Genomic DNA, 27,086 nt, shown 5'->3' with positions numbered 1-27,086 from the left:
AATTAAAGTCTTATAACTGAAGAGTGACAAGACATTTCAGTCTCTTCAGAGTGGAAAGTTGTTTGGTATAATTCACCAAACAATCAGGTCAGAGGGAATATTGGTCCCAAATGCTCCATGATCTAAAAAAATCTAAATAAATCTTTTTTTTTGTCATAACCAGTTGATGCCCATGCTCTAAAGACACAGAAACATTTGCGCCAAGGAGCAGTTTTAAGACGATTCACACGACGCCATTGGAAGTCACTTCGGTGATGATTAACCCGTTACAGAGAGAGTGCTGCGTTATTGACTTTCAGCACATGCAACACAACGCTGCTGACTGCTAATTGAAATTTCAAACATTGCAATCAAGGCAATAACTTCCTCTGTAAAAAAAAAAAAAAAAAAAAAAATGCATGACAAAACCTTCCATGTGTGTTTAAAAATTGTGCATTTCATCTCAAGGTGACTTGTTTCAGAATCCAAAGTGAATGTCCACCGATTCTAGCATCATACCAGTTTTGGCACCGTGTTAGGTGACTCCATAGTCAAAGCTGCACGAGGCAAGGTCAGTCTAAATGACAAAGTACGACTGCCAGAGAGATTTAAAGCATGTAGGTTCGTTCAAACTGATTTCAGGTGATGAGAAATTTAACGGAAAATGAAGGCGTGAAATGCAAAAGTGTCCAAACCTGAGATTATCAAGCTTCCTACGACTACAAAAGGTTTTTTCATCACCTACCAGCCACTAAGAGGAGGCAATTTACCTCAGAGGAGTGTCACATGACACTTTGCATGATATATTTCAGGATGATGACGTCCTCCAAACTTTCAAAAATCCCCACTTGGGGTCACTTGAGGTCGCTAGAGTGCCAATTTCCCGAGTGCAGCTTTAACTGTAACAGCCATTATCATCAAACCTGACCCCTTGTTAGTCAGGTGGACACTTAAAGGAATAATCCAACATTTTGGGCACCATTTTCACCTCTGTACGTCCAGTGGTTCGGTTCTTATGGGTAGCATTTCCTGTTAGCTTAGCATAAAGACTTGAAGTCTATGGGAGTCGTTAGCCTGTTTGCGTCTAAGTGGTAAAAAATAAACCGTGCAGCAGCTCTGAAGGCGTCTTGTTTACACAGTGGATCCGACTTGAAATCCTATTTGAAATGCACGTCTGACAGGACATTACAGAGCTGCTAGGGGACGAGTGTTACTTGGCGTCCAAAACTACCGTCCCCAAAGTGCGACGCGGGGCTCCTGACCTGACAGGCATTACTTCATCCTCCTAACAATCGGCCCTTTGAAAGCGTAAAGAGGTCCCATTCTGCAGAGGCTTCCAGGCATGTTGACACACCAGAGCATCACCTCGGCTCCAGCGGTTCACGAGCGCTCGCCCTCCGGCCCGCTGTTCCTCCCAGAACCACCACTGGGTCGGACGTCACACACTCCTGCCTCTGGACACGGCCAATTCAGCCTCTACAAAGCCCTCTGTGTGTGTGTGTGTGTGTGTGTGTGTGTGTAGGCACTGTGCTGGAAAGTGCATACTGGTAAACTGTGAATAATCAGGGCTTAGGGCTGAAAAAAGTTTGTTATTCATGCACTTGTGATATTAGAGTACGGAATAGTCAACCTCATCTAAGTAAGTTTTAGTGCTTTACACACACACACACACACACACACACACACACACACATACACACACACACACACACACACACACACACAGTAAACATGCACAGAGTTGTTTCTTGACCCATTTGAATCATTTTGTTTTGTTTAACCAAATGTTGATGGTAGATTTGTAGATTTATTTATTTTTAAAAGAAATGGGACAGTACATGTTAATGCACATATACATGTAAACATGTGAGATTATAGCCGTGTGGCTAATTTCCATCTCTAGTCCCATTGGCAGGTTGGTGTTGTACATAGCATTCACAATATTAATAATACACAATAGAATTAAAAAAAAAAAAAAAAAAAAAAAAAAAAAAACAGCATAGTTGATCATGAAACATACAGGCCAAGGCTCAGGGGACCATGCACATTTCACCACAGCTTAAACACTAAATTATATGTCGAGGGGCTGATTTAAGTGGAGAGTGCTAAAGTGTAAAGTGCATTATTATATTGCAAATGGCCCAATAAATATAAAGTACTATTTTAATTGTCCAATACTCAATGCATATTACAATAATTTAATACCAACAATGGTAATTTTATGATACTGAGAGTACCCAATTGTGTGAATATAAAGTGCGTGTTGCATTGCACATTGCCCTAGTACCTAAAAAAAAATAAATGAAGATATAATAAATAGAAAAGAAAAAGAAAAAAAATGTAAGGAAGAGGAAAGTAATAATAATGTATGTACTCAGTAGAAATTGCAGATGGAACCCTTGACAAATTAGTTAACATTACTCACTGGAGAGTTATGTTATATTTAATATGATTTAAAAATAATAATAATATTTTTTTTTTTCTTTTTCTTTACTTTGTGCCATTTGAAGCAGTGCGAGTATTTGTGTTATTTCACTCGCTTTTGCCCTTAAAAAATAGAAAACTGGAAAAATAAAGACTGAGCACAGTGTGTGAGTAAAGATTATAATCAGCCGTAATCTTTTGTTAAAACGTTAATGAATCAGCTAAAAACAAAACAAAGGTGATTATTAAACAACAGCAAAATGTAAAGCAGGAATGTTACTTTGTTCTTATTATCATGCAACGGGCCATTTCCTGTAGCTGCGTCACAATAAAAGCCTCTTGCTATTTCACCAGTGAAAAGCTTTTAATGTGAAAGTGTGGCCTTTGTGTCCAGTGGGCAGGGGTCAGTGTGTGACGTTGGTGGTATGTGCTATTGCACAGACGTGAGTCCCTCAGTACACGCTCACACACACACACACACACACACACGCAAAATATAAATATGAAGGAAATAGTTTTTTAACACACTAGAGCACATGTTTTTTTCTCCATGTGAAAAAAAAAAGTTGGCGTGGAGCCCCGTGATGTGCAGTAGGACTCAAACAGGCAAAGAGACATAGTGTGGAAGTGGCGAGTTAAATTAACCGCAGTAACAGTAAGATGCACTATCACCTTCATATATTTCTATTTTGTTTTACTATATTCCTTTTTAGAATGTTTATATTGCTTTTTGCTATTTATTATCTGTTTATACTGTTTATAATGTAAATTATGCTTCATATCTTGCTATCCACTTTGCTGGTGTAATGCGTGAAATTTCCCCACCGTGGGACTAATAAAGGAATATCTTATCTTATCTTATCAACCACATTTTAAAAAACTGATTGCCCCCCCACCCCCCGCCCGCCCGTCTCGGTCGCAGCGAAAGACAAACGCGGTGGAATCGGCTCGTGTGATCGATCAGCTGATGTGTGGATGTTGGGGCCCGTGTCGGCACACGGCAGGAGATCTGCACGATGCCATCACCACATCACTGCATGCTGCGTGTCCGGCATACCTGTGGCTCACATCCCCTTTACTTTGATCCATCACGCCCATCGAATGTGTTCCTCTGGATGGCATCACTCCTTTTTCTGGGAGACTCATTCCCCTGCCTGACAGTGCTTTCACTAGCATTAAAAAGAAAAGAAAAGAAAGAAAAAAGAAATATAGCATTGTCTTTTACTTTCATAACGAGTTTATATTTCATGACTGTATTTTTAACGTGTGACATTTGAGACTGATCCCAGTGCTTGAGAGTGGCGTAGACTCGACTGAGGATCTAATCTGAGGTGAAATCTAAATCCAACATTTGATTAGCGAGTGAGTTATTCCTTCAGCTTCATTATTAGGGATTAGGCATGCATGTGTGTGTGTGTGTGTATGTTTTTATGCAAGCTAATTATTAATAAGTCGAGGGGCGCACCATTTAACAGGTTAACAGGTGGTGGCGTATAATCGTCTGTTTAAGTTGCATGCTGGCAGTAGCGTTAGGCGTTTTGCATACTGAGGGCTAGGCTGTGCTCAGGTGATGATGATGTCATGTTGAGGCTCCCCACGCTGACCTTTCACCTTTGTGCTCCAGAGAATGTAGGGCGGTTAGTCACCCCTGCCAAAAAACTGGAGGACACCATTCGCCTGGCCGAGCTGGTGATCGAGGTGCTTCAGCAGAACGAGGAGCACCACGCCGAGGTCAGTGTCTGCGGTGTGCACGGTCCTCCCTGCACACACACACACACACACACACACACACACACACGCTTCAAAACCTTATCTACCCCCTGTGGAGACATGGCCACCATCTGTGACTCTTATGTTAAACAGGCTTCAGGCCCGAGCAGTGGGAATCAGGCGGTACAGTATCGATCTCCTCTTTCATGGTGTCACCTGTGCATGCTGGCCTGCACCTGTTCAGAGGGCTTTCAGGTGGTGTGACGCACCTTCCGGCAGCCATGTTGGAAGTGCTCAGCTCAAAAGTGCCCCCTTTTGGCCAAGTCACAAAGGTCATGGTTACGTATGTTCTGATTTTGACTGAGAGCTGATGAATCACTGATAGATCTGCTTCCCATCCATTTCGGTGTGTAGGATCTAGGGGTGTTCAGCCATCGCACTGTTTGTATTCAGGTTTGGATTCGGGCTTTTAAAAAAAAAAACTTCGGATTCATTATTTGGATTCGGGAAGAAACCGGAAGTGGGCGCACTAGAGACTTCCACCGAGCTAGCTGGCTAACTTCCAGTTTAGCTCTCGGCTAACTAGAACGGGAATAAAATAATTTAAATGTGCGGCTCTTTTAGACTTTCCAAACATAATCGGACTGAATGGATCAAATTCTGCTGGTGAAACGGGTCGTGTCGCGGGGGTTGTGACACTCAAAAAAATGTCTCCACCGTTATATAGCCGCTTCTTTTCCCGTTATTGTCTACAAGAAAATTGCTTTTTGGGCCACAGTGCATCACGTGATGCTGCAATTCCACGTTTGGCCACTAGGTAAAATTGGCTTCAACATGCGGCGCTGTTCCTGGGGGCTTGGGTCCGCTGAATACGTTGTTGAACGGTGACCCTGGAAGTATTAGGCGGTGAGCACTTCCTGTCTAATGTAATGCAATGCATGCAGGGAGTTGCTGTTTCTTAGCAATCCTAATGTGAACTAGACTCAAATGAAACATAGATATGAGCAATGTTTCGATATTCCAAACGTTTTTTTTTTTTTCTTTAGAAAAAAAGCTCCCGAATAATGAGGAGAAACTTCGGACAGAAAAACTATTCGGGATCAAAGCGTTATTTGTGTACTTCTGAATATCGTCTTCGGATTCGGGTACATACCTACTAGGATCTGCAGTTGTTAGTTAGCCAAGCGTGTCCTAGATCTGTCTAGAACTCGATACGCTAGATGTCTAGATATGCCACGGCTTTTTTCCCCAAACTGTCGACGAACACCGTGTCCATTGCTGGCTCAATCTCATCAGTCCCGTGTTTCTTTACGTTTTGACTCTAGGTGGCGCTATGTGCTGTGTTACCTTATGCTTCATCTGGAAACCAATTTGCCGTATCACGCTGTTCACTTTGACCTGGGATGTTGTTGATTCATGTAAACCACTTTTCAGGCATCTCTCTTTCTCTTTGTTGCCGGGTTGTTTTATTATATTTTAACATCATGAGAGAACGGCCGATTCTCCACTGAAACCCGTCCCAGCCGCCCTGTTCGTTCTGTTCCTCGTGCAGAGATCAGACGATTCTGTGAACGCTAAAACGCCAGATGGTTTTGTGACTCAGAACCAGACTCCTTCAAAAAAAAATAAAAAAATAAAAATACATAGTGGGTGATTGGATGAACTGATTCTTACAGCTTTTTAAGGAAAATTTTCTCGTCCGGTTCCGATACAGCGGCTTCGCTAACCTCCTTAGGAGCCAGAGTTGTTTTATCGTCATACATAAACCACGCCCACAGCTGCCAGGAGGATGCTGATTGGTCCAAACCACGGTGATTCATCACTGGAAGCCTGGCAAGATCTATGGTCGCGTGATCGTAATTTTGTAAATCCAGTAACTAAGCACGGTTCATGAGAACTATGATTAGCTGAGGAAATACTATGATTGGCCAGCGGACATGATCGAAACATAAAATCGATCAGGTGTATCAGTGGCGGTACCAGTCAAAAACAGCACAGGAAGTAACCATATCTCCTCCATAGTGTTGAGCTGATCAGGTTCTTAAAATCCAGTTCACGGCTGTTGTTGCCACCAGCTGAGGACTTGATGTACATTTTCCAGAAAACCCTCGAACACCCTGAAGACCCTCTGCAGGACGCTGAGCTGAGGAGTGGCTTCAGGCGTCAGGAGGCCACGTGGTCACTCAGCAGTCCTATCACCTCATTCTGTTTTGGCATGAATGAGGATGATAATCAATAAATCAATCAATCAATCCATCCAGTGCATAGATGAGATGATTTTGGTTTATTGATTGAAGAAATAACTTTGGCAAGCCCCTGTGTAGATGCTCCTGATGTGATGTGATCAGCAGAACTGTTCAGTTTTTACCCAAATTTAATTTTTTTAAAAATCATCACTGGGTCATCTGCAGGGGCTTTCTCAAAGAGTGAAGTGTTAAGTCTGAGATGATGAACTTATCACTGTGTTGTTGTTTTACCTCCTCAAAAGTCAGGGTGGGGAAAAAAATTAAGTATTGCAAGAATTCAGATTTTTTAAATCACAGAATTGCTTTAAAATGAAGATAATTGGTATCAAACTAGATGAAGGAATCCATTGTTAGGTTGTCGGCAAGGGGGCAAAATATCACTGCTAAAGTGAAAGGGTTAAATTTTGCCGATGGAAAAACTGGTGTGGTCGTTTTCAAAGGGGTCTCTTGACCTCTGACCTCCAGATGTGTGAATGAAAATGGGTTCTCTGGGCAGCCACAGCTCTCCCCTTTGCAGACACGCCCACCTTCTGCTAATCCCATGCAGTTTGGGCCCCAAAGCCTGCAGTCCACATGTGTTCTTGGGGCCTAAACAGTCTTGGAGCTGCATCAGTTGGCTTTGACTGGAAAGCTGAGACTCTTGTGGATTCAATGAGCCACATTTGATTCCTGTGTGATGATGTTGGCCCCCATAGCAGCCATTTCACTGCAGGCAGAGCGTTTTGTCAAACTGGACATCGCTGGAGAAAATGACCTCTAGTGACCTCTAGGAGAATCACAGCCTCATCAAACTTTACAGACACAAACTAGAGGAGGATTCAAAAAAGCGTGTCACACCATCCTGCCTGGAGAGTGGGCTGCCAGCAAGTACAAACTGTGCAGAGTAGGAAGGTTGTAGTAGTGTGGAGGTGCCATTGTGAATCACAGCTCCATACTCATATCACGCCCCCCCCCCCCCCCCCCCCCCCCCCCCCCCCCCCCCTCCACCCGTCAGTCTAACAAACTGTCGCAAATCAAAGCTTCTGAGTTAAAGAGACAAATGGCCACAGTAAGAACAGGAATCACGGAGCCGCCTGCAAAAAGGAGTGAAACGATGGAGGAAAAATTAATCTTCTCATTTTCTTTCAGTTTAAGGTTTTCTCCATGGATTCCATTTTAGTCCCTTTTGCATTAAATGTTATCTATTTTCCATCTATTTTCCTTTCCCATCTTTTTTTTTCTGTCAGTAATATGAGGTTTTCTATTTGACATAAATAAAACTGACTTATTCCCTCTCTGCTTTTTATTTCAATGATTTATTTGGTTTTCGGGGGAATATTTGAACAGGGAAAAGAGGTATGTGATGGTTTGACTTAATGATTTTTTTTAATGACGTATTCCCTGTCCTGCTCCCTCTCCAGTCCCGTGCATGTACTTAGTGAGACACCTATTGTTGCAGAGGGTCATTCGTTTCTCCCTTCTCAACAATGACCCAGTTCCCCGTTCAACGTGTGATCGTACTGCTAATCAAGTGCTTGCGGCAATGTTTGTTCGCTTCTGAGCCAGCAACCGAGTTGCCTTTGGCGACGACGCCCTCCCTGACAAGCACTTAGGCAGCGTGTCTCTTTGTGTTCAACTCATTAACCTTCCCCAACCCCCCTACTGTAAGCCTACTGTATCACCCCCCATCTGAACCGGCCCTGCTCCTCATGTATGATCCAGGTCTTCAGGTGTAGAGAGCTTGGGGAAGGTGTTGTGAGGAGGAAGGAGAAGTGTCTGTCGCCTCTCAAAAACAAACCCATCCCTCTCCATTGGATCGCCCGAGACATACAATGGAGAAAATGCCAGGCATGCTTTTTGTGATCCGGGGTAAAGTGATCACTGGCCTTGCATTTCAAAGAGAAAGCATTCCAGTGCTCCCAAGTGATGCGAGAACACTGGCAGACCAGCCTAACCAGTATGAGACCCCCAGCCTTGACGGTAGAGCAAAAAAAAATAAATAAATTGGTCTTAGTCCCATTTTTTTGTTTCAATCGGTTCACAACATAAAAGTCGGACGTCAAACACGGCCGGTGAAATCTCTGAATTCATTGAAGCGCAGAAACTGGGACTTCACAGGAATTACGGCAGCGAGCGACTTAAAGGTGGATTACGTAGATTCAAAGGCGAGAGCGCACATGATGAATGCTAATTCGCTCTCAAAGAATGTCTCATGAGTTTAGCACAGCCTATTTGATTAAAACCCAAAGTATGAGGGCATTTTGCTCATTTTGTAACGTTTTTATGGACATGGACATGTAATAGCAAAACATTAGGATTCAAGAGACATTTAACCCTCCTATTATGTTTGGGGTCAATTTGACCCCAGCCAATGTTTAACGTCTCTAAATAAATGACTAACATCATTTTTTTTTGCTTCATATTTAATAAGTGTTCCTAATGTAATGGGCACTACCGGGTAAAGATAAAATTCACATGATATGTTTTCAATGTCCTGTACACACTTTGTAACGCATCGGTTATAAATAACAAAAATCTGTACTTAGAAATAAAATAAAGCCAATAAAACACCAAAAATTAATATTTCTTTCCAATTTTAGATCAATCAGTGAGATTTTATGGTGATTTGCATATTTTTCAATTGTTGCGTAATACGAATACTGGATGTATAAGTGGGGGTGGTGGCATAGGCGGTTCTAGGGGGTGGCAGGGGGTGGCAGCTGCCACCCTAGAAAAATGCCTTGCCACCCTAGTTGCCACCCCAATTTCAGACAATTTATTTATTTATTTTTTAATTGTGGCTGTTCGGAAACTCTCTGTTACGAGACTCAAATGTCCGAGTGCAAGTAAATGCAGCAAAAGATGACACTCCCACTATTTAAGGGGTTGATAAATAAATAAATAAATAAATAAATAAGTAAATAAATATTTCTAATGCCACCTTTTGGTTTTCTATTCAATGCTTTACTCATGTACCAGAATAATAGAATGTTTTTGAGTTAAAATATCCTCATTTGGGGGTTTTCCAAGCAAATACTGATATATGTGATCGTTTGGTATTAAATCAGCATATATATTTCTGCCACCCCTTAAAGTCTCCATGCCACCCTCTTGCCACCCCATGAATATTAGTCTAGATCCGCCCCTGGGTGGTGGGGAGTTATGTTTTATTCAAAGGGCTATTTAGGTAATCAACAAAGAAACATAAAGTACTTGACATAAACTTTGATAACAATTTTAGTTATAATCATTTTGTGGAAGTTTAACCTGCTGGGGTCAAATTGACCACAAACATAAAAGATGTTCAGAAATGTGAACATAACAGGAGGGTTAAAAGTGTTCGCCATCGACGCCATTTGGTTATCAGAGTTCAGATTATCCAGAAGCGTCTTTTACATAAACAAAACTGCGTCATCTGCCTTTAGGATAATGCAATTATGATTCATGGTCACAGTTTTCACAGATGTGGTTCTGATGCTGGTTACTGCTCATGCTGTTCACCGACTTTACCATACCAACTAACATGACCCCCACCCTCCACCCCCACCCCCTCCTCGCCACCTAAGCCCACAGGCACATTCACATTGTAGAGCTGGCGGCTTGATGTGAATGAGCAAACACCATGGATCCCCAGGGGTCCCTCTCGAGAGGCCACGGGCAGAGCGGAGGTGCATGGGGGGGAGCGAGTGTTTCTGACGTGCATGAGAGCGGCCCGGTTCCCTAACAGTCACTCCACTGCATCTATTCGATTGGGGAGATATCAGTGCGGCGCAGCTCGCTCCCTTTTTCCTATGATTGACTCTGTGAAGGAGCGGCGGGCGAGTGTTTAAGTAGCTCCCCGCCACGCTTGTCAAGGAGCCACTGCTGTTTCCTCTGTGGGCCAACAGAAAAGTGTGTGATTCTTCGTGCCCGAGCGCTGTTTCTTTCCGCTTCGAGTTGTGAAGAGTCCCCTCCGGAGATCACTCGGTGAAGTCGTTGAGGCGACAACTCGATTTCATATTGTGAAAAGCGAGAGAGAGGGAGCCAAGAGCCTCGCCATAGATCAGTGGAGTTACGTTCTTCCCCCTTTTCCCAACCTTTTCCCGAATAAGAATCAAACTGTTAATGCATCAGCGGGGGAAACAGGGGAGGGAGGATTCAGATGTGCTCTCTTTGTCTGATATGTCTTCTCTTTCTTCACTCTCAACATCTTCTGTCCCCGTGCTCTGCTTCCCGCGGCCCCTCCCTGTCCTCGGTGTGTCCGAAGGCCTTCGCCTGGTGGTCGGACCTCATGGTGGAGCACGCCGAGACCTTCCTGTCCCTCTACTCGGTGGACATGGACGCCGCTCTGGAGGTCCAGCCGCCCGACAGCTGGGACAGCTTCCCGCTCTTCCAGCTGCTCAACGACTTCCTGAGGGTCGACTGTGAGTTGTGGGCGCCGCTGCGAGAAAAACACGTCACACACACTCACACTGAGGCAGAGTCCGGGGATGCAGCGGAGGGCATTTTTTACATTATTTCATAGCATTCATCATAGAGGAGAGAAAGAAATAAAATAAAAGTGTGTTATGTGTTGCATTTTAACAACAATAAGACAAACAGAAGATCTCGTCCGGGCCCGTCTCCCCGGCTCGGTGCCGACCACAAGGAGACACTCAGCAGCTGCTGGTTTGGTCAAATGCTTTTCAAATTATAAATATATATATATATATATATATATATAATGTCTATGTCTATGTCTATATATAATATATAATGACCGCGTGAATCAAATATAACACAGTACAGAAACTCAACAGCCATTTACAGCGAGTGATACGGCTTTTGACAGAAAGAGCATGACATGAAATCGCAAAATTCAAAATTAGGCTACTTCTAAGGTCTCTCTCGCTCTCTCTCTCTCTCACACACACACACACACACCCAAACAAACAAACAAACCAAAACAAAACAAAACGAAATACAAACAAAACACAGTGCCTTGGACAAAAAAACAAAAAAAAACAAAAACCAAACTGTTTTGCGTTTTTTCTTGTCAGTTTGTGACGTTATAATCTCAGATTTTTGAGTTGATTTCCTCATAAATTTTTGACTTTTTTTCTCGTAAATTTACTAAAAAGGCAAAATTCAAAATTAGGCTACTACTAAGGTCTCTCTCTCTCTCACACACACACACACACACACACACATACAAACAAACAAACAAATCAAAACAAATCAAAACAAAACAAAACAAAACAAACAAAAAAAAAAACACACTGTACCTCCTGGATTTTGTTCAGTCGGGATCAGAGCAGGAACGCCGACAACAGGATGAAAAAAAAAAAAGATGAGCAAGGGACACACACACACACGTATCTGTGTGTGACACATTTTAAAGTGTGTGTAACTAGTGGATAGTCTACCTGTCTGTCTACCTGTCTACCTGCCTACCTGTCTACCTACCTACCTGTCTACCTGTCTACCTGCCTACCTGTCTGCCTGTCTACCTGTCTACCTGTCTACCTACCTACCTACCTACCTGTCTACCTGTCTGCCTGCCTGCCTTTGGAAACTTATTTGACCTCCTTATGCATCTGTGGGTCAAACTAATGTCATCTGCTCAAAATTTGAAAAAGTTTGATTTCTGTGAAATGGTTGTGTTTTCCCAGTGGCGACGAAAATCTGTGTTCTTGGAAACATCAAGTCACACATCTCACACACACACACACACACACACACACACACACACACACACACACACACACACACACAGTCCTCAAGGAGCCTTTGATAGAAATAAAATAAAATAAAACTGAATTACAAGGGCTACTTGACAAGCCTGGACTGACATGAGCAGGGAAATATGCTTTTACCCCCCCGAGCTGTCACACACTGGGCTGCATGTGTGTGTGTGTGTGTGTGTGTGTGTGTGTGTGTGTGTGTGTGTGTGTGTGTGAAAAGAGCCGGGGGCTGCTGTGTGGTTGCTGCAGGCCAGTCATCTCTCTAATGAAGTGCGTGCGGCGGCCGGGAGCTGTCCGCGGTCCTGTAAAGGATCCACTGGCCCGGCCCCCCCCGTCCCCCCCCCCCCCGGCCTGCGGGGTGCTAATTGTCCCCGAGGAATGCTTCCCTTTTGAGCTCGTCAGCCGGGAGTCAAGGAGAAGGCGGAGAGCGGTCGACTCATCCGCCGGCTGAACGGAGACGATTGCGGCGAGCTCGTTATGCTCACTTGTTCGTGTCGTCAAATTGGCCGCCTTTTCACTTCCTGCCAGCCGCCGATTGTGTGCAGACGGCAAATGAAGTGCATAGCGATGGACCTAGCTACAGCAGGCCGGCTCTGGCACACGGAGTCACAGACCTGCACACACATGCACCTTTTGCACATTTTCCTCGTCATAAGTCACAGAATGCAGCAAAGCCTGGCCCGAGGTGCTGCACAGTGACAGATAAAAACATCAGAACCAAATAAAACGAGCTAAAAAATCAAATTAGGACATTAAAATGAAAACAAGCTGCACAACATCAGATAGGAGTAAAGACCCCAGAGCACAATAAAACAAAGTAGAAGCAAATGAAGGCTAAAGGTCAAAATGAGGTTAAAACCAAATTCAGCGATAAAATCAAATCAGGGCATCAGAGCAGATTAAGTCATTAAAACTGAACACAATGATAAATTAGTTTATTTGGGGTTTTTGGTGCAAAGTCTGAGCGGTGAGCCGTTTCCTGTCAAAGTGGTTGGTTGATTGCAAAAAGATGAAGTCCTGAATGCATAAAAATCTATTTTTGCAAAGGCATTTGCAATACAGTGGTGCCTCGTTTATCGCGGAAGTTACGTTCTAAAAATAACCCGCAATAGGTGAAATCCGCGAAGTAGTCAGCTTTATTTTTTACAATTATTCTAGATGTTTTAAGGCTGTAAAACCCCTCACTACACACTTTATACACTTTTCTCAGACAGGCATTAACATTTTCTCACTTTTCTCTCTTGTTTAAACTCTCAAAGTTCAAACCTTCGTAGAAAAATAAGTCCAGTATTATAGAATGAACGCATTCTGTACTGTACAGGAGACACGGCACGGAGGAGACTGATTGACAATGGCCTACAGTCCCTTAGCCAATCAGGACGCAGAACACAATGCACTGTTAAAAAAAAAAAAAAAAAAAAAAAAAAAAAAACATGCAAAATTGCACACAAAAAAAATCTGCGAAACTGCGAGGCCGTGAAAAGTGAACCGCGTTATAGCGAGGGACAACTGTATAACATTTTGCATTTTTGAGACAAATCTCACCCAAATATTATCAGAGATCCATTTAAATTGTGATCTCACTGTGGTTTTTATATGTGTTTACCGCTTCACAGTACTGGAGCATAATTTGGTAGAGCTGTGCCGCTTACACATGGCGACAATAATCACTGTCCCGCCATAATTTTAAGATAAAATAATATCAAAGAAGCTCTTCTGAAGTTTCCTCTCAAAACATCTCTTAAACATCTTAAACATCTCATATTCTCAGGCTTCTCAGGCGACTTTATTGTCTTTAGTGTATATATTTCGCATGTTTAGTTTCTATTGTATATACTTTTAATTTTAATTTTTAATTTTTTGTTTTTATTGATGATGCTGCTGTAACGTGTGAATTTCCCAGTCTGGGATCAATAAAGTATACCTATCTATCTATCTATCTATCTATCTATCTATCTATAAAACAAAGGCCACACTCTCCAGCCTGGATATTGTCTGATAAATGAAGAGATGTGGATCAGTGAAGTGTTTGTGCCTGTGACTGTGATCAGCACGCGCTCTGCAGCTCGGCGTTTTGCTGCAGCCTCTTTTCTCTTCCAGATGAGCGTCAAAGTGACGGCCAGCAGCCACACACACACTGTCGCACGTTAGCAAGTCTTGCAGCAGGACACACACGGCACACGGCGAACTTATTCCACCACACACACACACACACACACACACACACACGCACGCATGCACACACACACACACACACACCACCCCCAACGCCTTGCCTCTCGCAAAGCATGACGTGCGTGCACACTTTAATAAAGCCACGTGGCGGGGGCATCCTCTCCGCAGAAGGTCATCTGCTCTGCTGCCCCACAGCGGTGCACTTATGGAGCAGTAAATAGCCTTAGCACCAGACAGGCGCCAAAGTCGGACGCCATCCGAGGAGTTAATGAGGTCTAAAGCAGTGGTGGCTGGGAAGCGGCGAGCCCCGCGAACACACTCCTGGACACACACATCCAAGTGGACAGCAGCCGCTCAAGTGGCTAATTGAGAGAGCGGCAATCAGGGAGCACAACAAACATTGCACCTACTGTGTATCATCGACCTTGACTCCCATGCCAACACACACACACACACACACACACACACACACACATGCTCAGAGGGGGAGAGAAAAACAAAGAGAGAGAGGGAGAGGAAAAGCAGACACACTGCGTGGAGCCGTGAGGCATCACATTAGCACACACTGGCCTCCATTTTATCTCCTGTGGTCTTTGTCAGTGTTGCCTTTTTACCAGTTGGGAGCCGCCGGAGACTGGGGGAGACGTGTGTGTGTGTGTGTGTGTGTGTGTGTGTGTGTGTGTGTGACGGCTTGTATTTAGAAACACCCCGAGACACCGACCTTTGTCAGGGAGGATGCAAACTGGCTGTGCCGAGTCGTACCTGCTAATGAAGAGGCAGCGTGGAGCCGCGAGAGCCGGGCGTCCGGCGACCCGGCTCGTTATCGCCTCCGGCTCGCCATTGATTAGCTTCAATTAAGAGCCGGCGTAAATAAAGTCCTCTAACAGCTGATATACGCTACGTGCTCGTGGCTTTCCTCTGTCTCCAAAGCCTCATTCACATCTGCTGCAGAGGATTCATTTTGGTTTTTTAACTGTAAACTGTGATGACGAAGTGACGCCGACGTCTGTGGTCAGCTAAGCTCCGCCCCCTTCCGTCAGCGCCGCCTCGGTGGTGTCGCTCCAAGATGTTTCTGCATCTGCATCTCCCTCATTTTATATACATATAGATATATACATATATGTATATAAAATGTTCTGTGGGAAAAAGCTGCATTTCCGAGATTACGTTTGTGAATTTCCGAAGAAAAAACTCACAAATTTATGAGGGAAAAAAAAACCTTTAAAATTCTGAGACTATGAAGTCACAAATTTGCTGAGATTCTCTGAATTCTCTGAGAAAAAAATAATAAATTTATGAGAAAAAAATCCCCAAAAAGGCCCGAGTCATGTTTCTCCAAAGTGCGGAGGCTCAAGATTTAAGATAATCTTGTGGACTGCAGTTCTTGTGTTGGATTAACGTCTGTCTTTAGGAGAGATGTTATTTATTTTTTTGTAAGTCATCTGTAATTTTTTTTTCTTTTTTTAATCATTTTATCTATTTTTTTCTTATTGGTATTTTTGTTGTTGCTGAGTGGAGTTTGTTGGGGTTTTTTTAAATTTAATTTCTTTTTGGTTGATTTATCATTTAATCCATACAAAAAAAGAGAAAACTTTGCAATCTACTTGAAAGACGTGCAAACACAATGCCTTGGACAAAAAAAAACAAAAAAAAAACTGTTTTGAGTTTTTTTCTTGTTAGTTTGTGACTTTATAATCTCAGATTTTTGAGTTGATTTCCTCATAATTTTTTGACTTTTTCCTCATAAATTTGCCACTTTAATCTCAGAGAATATCCAAGTTTTTTGCTCATAAATTTACAGAAAATTTCAGAGGTTCAGAGGTTTTTCTCTCTGGGGATGTGAGGCTCTGTGGATCTGCTCCTGGGCTCACATCTGTCTGTCTCTCTCTGTCTCTCTCTCTCTCTCTCTCTCTCTCTCTCTCTCTCCCTCAGATAATCTGTGTAATGGGAAGTTCCATAAGCACCTGCAGGACCTGTACGCCCCGCTGGTGGTTCGCTATGTGGACCTGATGGAGTCGTCCATCGCTCAGTCCATCCACCGGGGCTTCGAGAGGGAATCCTGGGAGCCGGTCAAGTAAGGACACGCCCCCTTGCCCCGCCCCCCCACGCCCCCACCTTCACCTCCACGACCTGAAACCTGCGAGTCTGTCCTCCAGCCGCCGCCGCGCTCTGACGGCCCGCTCAATCTGACGTGAGGCTCGGCGTTTTGTGGCTTCATGAGCTTTCACGCTGTTTCAGCCGGGCGCCGCGTTGTGGGCGGGCCCGAGGCGGCCAAAAATGTCCAACAGCGTTTATTATTCCACAGCTAAGTCTGATTTAAAAACCTCAGCAGTTTTAACCTCCAGTTAGTTTTCCCGTTTTATTTCCATTCATTCCCATTTATTCCCGTTGATTCCCATGGAAAGTTTTGCAGCCCCAGCAGGGATTCAGGCCTGCAGAGCGCAGACTGAGATATAAACCAGCTTTAGCCCGTGTTCACACTGTAGCATCAGAATCAGAATCAGAATCAGAATCAGAATGACTTTATTGTCCCCGGAGGGAAATTTGTCGTGGACTTCCAATGCCTCAGCTGCAAATACAGTACATCACTCTCAACACTTACTTATACAAAAAAAAAAAAAAAAAACACACAAGACATAAACACATGAGTCAGCGCCTAACTTCAACACTATGTACCACATATTGCACCACCCCACTAAGGTGCATACAGTCCATAATACTGAGATTGCACTTGTACAAACTGTTTTAACTGTTTTGCACGAAATAATTTACAATGATACAAGAAAGGAGAGCAGCTCGTTCTCCTAAGACAGAAAAAGATAAAACCATAAAAACATATTAAAAAAAAAAGTGCAATAAAACCAACAAGTATAAAACATGGAAAAACATAACAGCGTAAAAGATAAGGTAAAAGTAATAAAAACAATCGAAACTGCAGACCAGAGAGAACAAGAAGAAGAAAGAGAGAACACCTAACGTACAGCAGGTTGTTTGTTCAAAAGTGCTATGGAAGTAGGGAGGAAGGAGAGCTCATACGATACGATACGATATGATACGATACGATACGATACGATACGATGCGATGCGATGCGATGCGATGCGATGCGATGCGATACGATACGATACAACTTTATTGTCAGTGGCACTGGAATTGGTTGTACGACACAGCACCTGTATGCCAACATAATCACATAAAGCAACAGAAAGCAACATAGAGCACAAAAAAAAAGTGCCAAACACATGCAGCACATAGAGCAGACACACATGTACTATACATACAGTTCATAACAGACACATACAAGACAGAAACATAATCAACATTTTCTCTTGATCAGTGGTTCAGAGTTTGGTTTAGTTGTAGGACTGACTGATGTACAAATGACTTCTTCAGTCTGACCTTGCTGAAGCCCGGTACTCTGTATCTTCTCCGTGAGGGCATAAGCTCATATTCCCCATTTAACGGATGTCTACAGTTAGAGGTGATGTTCCTAACTAGCCTCAGCACACTGTTGTTATAGGAGGATTCATAGAGTTTCTCAAGTGGTTGGCCAACAATCTTAGAGCAGATGTTCAGTTGCTGCATCAGTTGTGATTTTAAGGCCACAGACATACATCCATACCAGGTGGTACTACAGTACTGGAGGACACTCATAATGACAGATGTAAAAAACAAAAGAAGGATCTCTCTACTTGCCCCGAAGGATCTCAAGCGACGGAGAAAGTATATTCTTTGTTTTGTTTTCTTACAAATGGTTTCAACCTGATCCTTCCAAGACAGCAGGTGGTCAATAACTACACCAATTATATTTGTATCGGCTTGCTCTACAGCGTCTCTCTGAATGAAGTACTTCATATTCTGGATACAGAATATGAGAAGGGTCCTGCAGAATTTTTTTTGCCTGGTTTGCCACAATGTTAAGGGACGCTGAATCTTTTTTACCGATCACTTTCAGGGCAACTTTCACCTGCTTTCCAAGCTTCGCTCTGCTCTGGACAGTGAGGGGGCCAAACCAGGAGGCCGTCCTGTATCTTTTTAATTAAACTAACCAGTGCAGTTTTATCTTGGGATTTTATCCTCTTGGTTTAAACTTAAATATTCGTTGTTGCTGTTGGAGACCTTCTCCCCAAATAAAATAAACACCAGAGGTGGAACGTCACCGCTACGCTGCTGCACTTGATGAGTTTTTTAGTTGTAAGAATTTTTTAAAGTTTGTTGACTTTCAGATTCTAAAGAGGAAGACGACGAAGGTCATTAGACTGAAACAAAATCCAGTCAGGTGCAGCAGCGTGAAGGTGATATCCTGCATAAAAGGTCGTATGTTGTTTTTCTGGCTCTGCGGCGACGATGAAAGATGATTCCTGAGAACCACACACACTCTTCTGCAGTTTCCTGTCTGTCGCCGTCTGTCTCTGCTGTATTATAACTGTTATTTCTATATATATGTGTATATGTGTGTGTGTGAGTGTGTGTGTACAGTGTGTGGTGCCGCTGAAAAGTGGCACAGACATAATTAGCCATATGTTCAGCCGAGCCCCGGAGGAAGTGTATTCATGCTCATTTCTCAGGTATATTTCCAGCGCTGTGATGTTGTTTCCCTCTGTGGCCAGGAAAGTAACAATACCAATAATAATAATAAACAACTTTATTGATATAGCACCTTTCATAACATAAATGCAGCTCAAAGTGCTGTACACTTAGAGCATGCATGTAAAACAATAAAACCCAATCAACAATGAATAGTAAAACAATAAAACCCGATGAAATAAAAGAATTAAAAACATAAGGAGATAAAAAGATAAAAGTGGTAATAAAATAAGTCATTAATTAAAAGCGAGGCCATAGAAATAGGTTTTGAGCTGCTTTTTAAAATGATTGACCGAGGTTCATATACTGCTGTAATATGTTTAGTTCTCTTTTGCTGGTTTTGGTTAAAATTCTTGCTGCTGAGTTTTGCAGCCGATCTTTGTTTATTTATTTATTTATTTATTGGTAAACCAGCATAAAGTGCATTACAGTAATCTAAGTGTGAGAAAACAAATGCATTAGTTACAGTGGTGGAAAAAAGTTTCCGGACACCCTTAAAATTTTACACAATCTCAAATATTATCATGAAATATTTGTGGAAAAATCTTTTTTGTGTTTCAAAAGGTGTGGCTGCATTAGATAGATACAAACAAATACAAATTATATTTTTTTTGTTTATTGTTTACAAGAAAAACTAAGCAAACTAAATAGTTGACAGTGTAATCTTTATCTTCAGGCGTGTTTCCTGCGTTAGGTTCCTTGTTTTAGCCATTTTTGTGTCTGAAGAACTTTCAGATGTGCTGCTTTATATAGACACCAAGCTTGGCAACAAAAATTGTGTCTTTTAATAAAAACAACCACCTTCATCACTGGTACCAAAATGAGCCAATACTCCAAATGTCTTATGTATTTTTATGGAACCAATCAATTTGAGTTTTTAATGGCTTTTTTAGGATTTGTTTAGTATTTTGGCTGTGACTGGACTAAAAGAAGTTGCACTTGAAGACCTAAGAGTGATTTGTTAATGCAATATTTCACAAATGCATGGGGGGGTCCAAAAACTTTTTTCCACCACTGTAGTTTCTCAGCATCTCCTGAGGAAAGGTAGGGTCTGACTCCTGCAAAATATTTCTCAGCTGATAAAAAGCTACCCTTTGTGACATTTAAAATTCACTTCAGAGTCAAGGAATAACAGCCAGGTTTTCACTTCCGGTTAACATTTTAGTGTCTGTGCCAGAATCCTCACTTGTTATCACACACAAACTGCACTTTGTCCTCATTTCCCCTCCAGGTGCGCTTCATTTATTTACTCCTGTTGCCGCCTTTTTCTCCCGAGCGGTTTGCATCACCTGTGACGTGACGAGTCTTCCTCCCCCTCTGCTGTCTGTGTTTCCTCTCCGCAGGACGATAACGAGCACTCTGCCTAACGTCAGCCTGCCAAACGTCAACCTCCAAATGCCCAAAGTACCAAATCTCACAGTGCCAAGTGTTAACATCCCACAAATGCCCAGCTTCTCCACACCCAGCTGGATGGCCGCCATGTATTATTCAGAGTGTGTATTTGTGTGGTGGAGCCTGAGACGGGCACACATGTCGTTGGCATGAACGTGGCGTGTGACGCGTGTCATGGCGCCCCGGAGCTGCGCTCATATCGACATCAGCAAGAACAGCTTTAATGGAAATTATTCTCTACATCGTGAGAAATTAGACTACACTGATAAAGCGAACACACACACCGCTTACAAAATGTTTACGACTTTATGACGACCTCTCATGGATAAATGGTCATAAACATTCACATGATGCGTTTTAATTAACTTATATCTGTAATATTTGGCCCACAATGAGTTCTGCTGCTGCACAACAGCAAGGTGTACGTGGCCACACTGAAAATAATCTCTTTTTTTACGATGTACTTTAATCTCATATTCTGTCTTAAAATCAGTTTTTCTTCAAGATTAAAAAAAAAAAAAAAACATATCTATATGTGTTGAAATAAGGCAGAATAAGGCAGATCCGCTCACTTGGATCAAGAAAATGACACTTTATTAAAAAAAAAAAAAAAGAGAAGTAAATTGATTAGTGCTGGAAACAAATGGGATTATTGAGAGTATATGGGATTTATTGTTATTTTAATGCCTTTTTTTTTTTTTTTTTAAGAAAAACTAGATTTCAAGACAGAATACAGATGACATCTCTTCCTAGGATGGATATATATATATATATATATATTTTGCAGCATAAGGCATCATAATTAGTCGTGCAATCTTATGATTATAATGAACTTTTTCGATTAGAGACGCATTTAGTCAAGGATTCATATTTTTTTTTTTTTAGTTGTGTCAAGACGGGTGTTGATTGAAAGTTATGGCATGTATTAATTGTTTCCAGTATATAATCTCTCCCACTGGTGCGAGCGAGTGTTTCCACAGTAATATGTACACTTTTGCCAAAGTCCCGGCTACGCTATGTTTAGATGCGGTAATTAAACACGCTCTATCCACGCCAGCGCCGAAACTTAAGTGCAACACTGTCTGCACCGCCCGCAGGGTTAAAAGGTGTAAAACCCCCTTCCTACCCAGCATGCACGCCGCATCCTGCAGCGTGTGACCGCGTCGCGGCAATTAAACGATTCCTGTTCCCTCTTCTGGGATCCGGCGGAGAACACCGACCCGAGTTTTTCAGGGGGAAATCTTGATGAGAGCTGCACTTCCTTCCACCGTCACATTCGACTTTGTGATTAATTCGCTTCCCCGGCGAGGACAGGATGCCGTCAGACGGGGGTTAGACTTGTTTCATTTGTGTCCTGAGATCAGGTGAGGTGTCAACAAGCCAAATTCAGGTTACAGCGGCGACGCTCCCGGCACAGAGTCTGGATCTGAAATGACTTTTGGAGAAGCTACGCCGAGCGGTCAGCTTTTTTTGTTGGTTGTTTTCCTTTTCCACCAACGTAAAGCCATGTTCATGCCAACATCCCAGCATGGGGCTCGTAGATAGGACAGGTTGTGTTTGGGGGGAAAAAAGAAAAAGAAAATGGAGGCTCAGTCGAAGCGCTCCATTTTCCCCTCCCAACGCATGTTTTTGTGCCACCGAGTGGAAAGATGCAAAAACATGACGAAATATCAACCAAAAACTCAAACGATCAGTCAACAAAAATCAGTTGAAGATGATATTTATGGCCACAAAGAGAGTTTGAGTGATTGGTTATGTTCTTGTATCTTTTCCATATCTGCCCTCTCCTCCACCCTCCCTCCGGTCGCCCGCCCTGGACGGGACGACCGGGCGTCTCTGAACCCCCCCCACCCCCCATGTCTGCATGGATCAGACTAACAGCAGCTGCCAGGAGAAACAAACACCTGATGATGGGGTGACGGTCACCTGAGCGTATTCTCTGACTAACAGTGTGTCAGTCTGTCCTCTTACGCTCAGAATGGAAGCTCCTGAGTATATGTACATCCATCCGTCCGTCCATCCTGTAAAGACAAACTGCCTAACCCTACTAACCTCCCAACCGGTCCTCCAGTCCATACGACCACGTACAACGTTTGTTCCAGCCCTCTAATACGACCAACAGGTGTGTTTCCTAAATTGTTAGCACATAAAACCCACAGGAGCATCTACAGGTCGGGTTTGACGAAAAAAAAAAAAAATTAGAAATGATGTTCGGGTTCAGGTCGGGTTTGGTCACGTCTGCTTTAGTTTAGGGAAAAATGATGGATGTCCTGTCTGTTCTGGGCGGAGTTTATGTGATGACACTGAAGGCAACATGTAGGCTATTTCAGGTAGGAATTGTAACCCAGTGATGGAGGACGAGCAAAACCTCGGGCTCGGGTCGGCCCGGTCCGCGCTCTATCTCCAATACGAGCCAAAGGACTGTTTCCCGAGTTCCCGAGTGTCTCAAAAACTGCAGTTTCAGATGGGAGGGCGCGGCACTTTGTTTCTTGGTTCAGTGATGTTAAACCCAAGAAAATAAACACTGTTCAACGTCTGTCTCAAAGCCGATGTTTTGCTGTCGAATGTCCACAGAAACATGACCAGTGGAGCGGTATGTTCTTGTAATTTGAGTTACGATTGGGCACAAGAATCGTCCTGAACTCCTGAGTTTTCTTATCTTGAGAATTTAGTGATGTTCTTCATTCTTTAGCACATCATGAGGTGACCTCCCCTGTGAAACTGCCTGCAACCATCAACCTGGGGTGTTCATGAATTCTCCGAAAATAACCATCCAAGTCTAGAACTGATTGTCCTTTAAATCCAAATTCCCAGTGAGTCCCAGTGGTGTTCACATCGAGCGATAACGACACTAACCTCCATGACATTAATCCTGAGACCCGGACGCTCTTCCCTGTCTCCTTTCCTTTGTCACGCCTCTCCGACCCCGTGATGTCTCCCTGATGTTGGCGCTCTTTTCTTTGACGTTTGAGCTCTGACCTTTGACCTCTGGCCCTCCCAGTAACAGCTCCAGGACGTCGGACGATCTCTTCTGGAAGCTGGACGCCCTGCAGACCTTCATCAGGGACCTCCACTGGCCGGAGGAGGAGTTCGGCAAACACCTGGAGACGCGGCTCAAGCTGATGTCCAGCGACATGATTGAGTCCTGCATCAAACGGTGAGGCGCTGCTCGTGTCGCCGCGGCGCTTCCTCGCCGGCGGCACGGCGGCGGGGCGTTCTATATGCAGACGAACGAGTCAGCAGCTGCTTCAGGTTCAGCCGCATCAGTTATCATAAAAACATAATCTATTACTCTCCGACTGAAGTAAAACTACATCCTAGAGCCAGCCTCTGACTCATTCCCTTCATAGTTAGTCATCATCCTCTCAGAATGAGCTGCGGAGATGAAGACCTGGAAGAATTTAATCTGAGTGGAAATATTTCCATCCCTGCTTTGATTTTCCCCCAGTAAAGAGCTGATGAGACCATTAACATCAGCTGTTTGCTTTCCTGGTAACTCCAAGAAGATTCCAGGAGGCAAACTGAGGAGCTAAGTTTGGCTGTTTAGTGAAAGAGCAGGGAAACAGACGGTGTGTTAAATTACTGTTCCTGGAGAGTACAAACACCTCTGAAATGATGAAGGAATGGCAGATTACTTTATCCAACAACATGGCACACAGAATGCAGGAAAAAAAGTGGTGAGGAGTAACTAGTTACATGTAATTAAATTATTGTAATTAATTACAGTTTAAATTATTATTATTATCAATCAAAATGCTGCTGGGCACACAGGGGGTCATGTCTGAATATATTCTTTTTGTTAAAAATTGAAGTTGGGAGCGTCTCTATGCCCAGACAGAATGAGTGTTAATTTTGATTGGTTCTCTTGTTTGAATTTGCCCCGCCTCTCTCTCGTCAGCCAATCAAATCAAAGCGTGTGGCTCTCAGCAGCCGACCACGTCAAGGCGTTTTCTGGTTTTTGCTCTACAGACTGACCTTGATTCCAGAGAAGTAATCAAAAGTAATCAAAAGCAATAAGTTACATTACTTTGACGAAGTCATTAGAATAGATACATGACTTGTTACATTTTTACAGGGTAAGTGGTAATCTGTAAGCTGTTATATTTCAGAGATTACCTCCCCAGCATCCTGAGCCTGTTCCTCTTGCGTTGTCTGCAGGACGCGGGCGGCGTTCGAGGCCAAGCTGCAGAAGAGCAGCCGGGCCACCGACTTCCGCGTGCCGCAGTCCATCTGCACCATGTTCAACGTGATGGTGGACGCCAAGGCCCAGTCGGCCAAGCTGTGCGCCATGGAGCTCGGCCAGGAGGTAGGAAACACCTGTTTTACACTCATTACGCTCACGGTCAGACTGAAAAACCTTTCTTATAGCAGGAAAAAAAAATCCCAGTGGTGTGAGATAATTCCACTTGTTCCCAGTGCACTTTCACTTGTTTCAGGTTTTTTTTTTTGTTTGTTTTTTTTTCAGTAACTCAAAGGAACCACAGTGACTTTAATTTCTCATAATTTACTACATTTTAGTGATAGCACATTTTGAATTCAGGACAGTGCTTTTCCATTATGGTGCTGCTACTTTAGTAAAAATCTGAGTAGTTTTGTCACTTGAAAATTTACAATCCCATACAACTAAACTGCATCTTTAATTGGGTTTAGTCACAGATTACATTTCTTTCTGACCTTTCTATTAAACAAATCTAGTCTATCTTGTCAGTTTTATCAGTTTAGCCACTTAAACCACTTGGTTAAAGTTAGAGGAAAGTCACGTTTAGGCCTAAAAACCACCGGGTTAGCGCAGATTGCAGACTAAGGGATTACAAATAGTCTTGTGATACTAAAAAACCATAATCCCAGATATGCAGATTGCAGCAACAACATAATTATTAAGAAACAGAACTCGGTATTTGGTCAGTGTAATAAATGAATATTCAGTATGTTAGGCTCCTCCACTTGGGATTATGTTTTATTTTATTTTTTTAAGTTTATCTCACTTTTTAACGTTCAATATTTTTTTAAACCTGCCAGTATTTTTTTAGCCTAAGGTTAGCCAACTCTGTCTCTGCTTTTCAAGCTCTTTTAAACATATTTTTTTTAATTATAAATTTTAAATTTTAATTTTAAAAAGGCTTTCTTAATCGCATTTGCTCCAGTTTAGTGCATTTTAACTACTTTTACATTCAGTATTTTATATTTATTTCAGCTCCTCCACGCTTGCAGCTTGTTTATGATCATCTTTTGGACCCTGCTGGTTATTGGTGTTCTGTATCATGTTGTCTGTTTTATCGATTTATTTAATTTTAACTGGATTTTATTTGATGTTTCTGTGCAAGCCTGTGAGGAAAGATTATTATTATCATCCTCATTATTACTCTAACTCTTTAGGGACATATTATAATTTATATTGTGTGGGTATTTAAAGAGAAGCTGTCTGTCAGAAATCCTGTCAGGTTTTGTTTCTGTTTCTGACTCAGGAGCCGCCGCTGCTTTAATCTGCACTCCCCATATTTTGATTATTCATTTTGCAAAACCTCAGCACAGATGATTTTAATCGTTTCGCTCTCTCTCAGTGAACGCAGCTCTTTGTTTTGTTTTGTTTTGGTTTTTTTTAATCATCACCGTGTCTCCTGTATCTCCTTCTTTCCCTCTCTGTTTTGTGAAAGTTTGTTAGGAGCTGGGTAAGTGCGGCTTCAAATTCAATTGAAATCTCACCCTTGGTTCCCAAATGTATAATTAGTTATCAGTTCCCCCCCAACCCCCCTCCTGTCTCCCTGCACTTGAATTGTTTGGATTTCATTAGCATATGTGTAGATAGTATTGAATATACATGGTGTAGAAGTGAGACATCTCAAATTCACGGAATCTCGAGACTGATACCAATTACTGAAAGTCGCATTAATTACCGCCGAATCCCTCGCTGCTGTGTTGGCGCCACGAGCCTGAACAAAAAGCTCCCGTGCAGCTCCGGTGACTCCGAGCCGCCCGTGCAGCTCGGTGCCGCCGTCTGCAGACGCTCGAGGACGACGAGGCGAGCTCAGGAAATCACTCGAAAGTCCCTTTGTGCACGCTGCTCGGCTCAGCAGAGAATCACACGGTTCAAATGTTTAGCGAAGCGCAGGTGAGCGACGGCTGCACCTCGACCGCCGCTCCCAGGATCGAGGGTTTGTTCAAAGTGCATGTGAAAAACGAAACCAGCAGGAACTCTCACACTGACTAATGAAAAAGAAGAAATCCAGGAAATCAAAATTATGCACAAAGGATGTTTTTTTTTTTTTTTTTTTGTGAAGAAAGTGATTTAAAAAAAAAAAAAAAAAGTGCAAAAGCTGAAGCGACATTTTTGTTTCACCCCTTGGGGAAATAGCTGTCCCATAACCATGCAGCTATTCTACAATCAGTATAAAAAAAAAAAAAAAACAAAGCAAAACAGGAATTAGGTGAAAAAAGAAACCAGCAGGAACTCAGATACTCATTAAAATATAAGAAGGAGAAATCCAAAAGTGTCAGGTTATGCACAAAGGACATTTTTATGTGAAGAAAGTCATAAGAAAAATACAAAAGCTGAAGCTACATTTTTATGTAGTAGTATGTAATGTAATAGTGGTTATGCAACCGTGAAACTATCCTACAATCAATATAAAAAAAACAAAACAAATCTAAACAGAAATCGTCTAAAACAAAGCTTACATGCCGACTGAAAAAACAAGGAGAAATCCAAAAGAGTGTCAAGTCAAGTTAGGTGAAAAGGTCTTTTATTTTGATGCGAAGAAAGTGACAAAAAGTGCAAAAGCTGAAAAAGCGCGGCAGCAAAATGTTTGGGGCAGTCGGCCGCCGCCAGTTTGACATAATAAAAGTGCCAAAATGAATTGAGAAAAGGTGCTGACGCGGTTTAATTTGGCAGTCATG

At 42.7% G+C, this 27,086-nt stretch overlaps 1 protein-coding gene across 12 annotated transcripts in view; it reads left to right on the top strand.

Moving 5' to 3' along the window:
- The window catches only part of cadpsa (Ca2+-dependent activator protein for secretion a), a 206,870-nt gene that overhangs the window by 140,530 nt on the left and 39,254 nt on the right, over positions 1–27,086 (top strand). For 3 of the 12 annotated variants that reach the window (XM_030052526.1, XM_030052528.1, XM_030052524.1), the window contains 5 exons: positions 4,028–4,134; positions 10,585–10,741; positions 16,148–16,289; positions 23,194–23,349; positions 24,351–24,498. In XM_030052526.1, the coding sequence (XP_029908386.1) occupies positions 4,028–4,134; positions 10,585–10,741; positions 16,148–16,289; positions 23,194–23,349; positions 24,351–24,498 (710 nt within the window). Of the gene's footprint in view, positions 1–4,027; positions 4,135–7,685; positions 7,695–10,584; positions 10,742–16,147; positions 16,290–20,143; positions 20,294–23,193; positions 23,350–24,350; positions 24,499–27,086 lie in introns of all 12 variants that reach the window. The other 9 variants (XM_030052521.1, XM_030052523.1, XM_030052527.1 and 6 more) reach the window with 7 other exon arrangements.

This window comes from Myripristis murdjan, chromosome 5 (assembly GCF_902150065.1).
Source record: "Myripristis murdjan chromosome 5, fMyrMur1.1, whole genome shotgun sequence".
In the NCBI taxonomy this organism is placed as follows: Eukaryota; Metazoa; Chordata; class Actinopteri; order Holocentriformes; family Holocentridae; genus Myripristis; species Myripristis murdjan.
The sequence above is the reverse complement of the archived record's forward strand: the minus strand, read 5'-3'. Positions and strand labels throughout refer to the sequence as shown.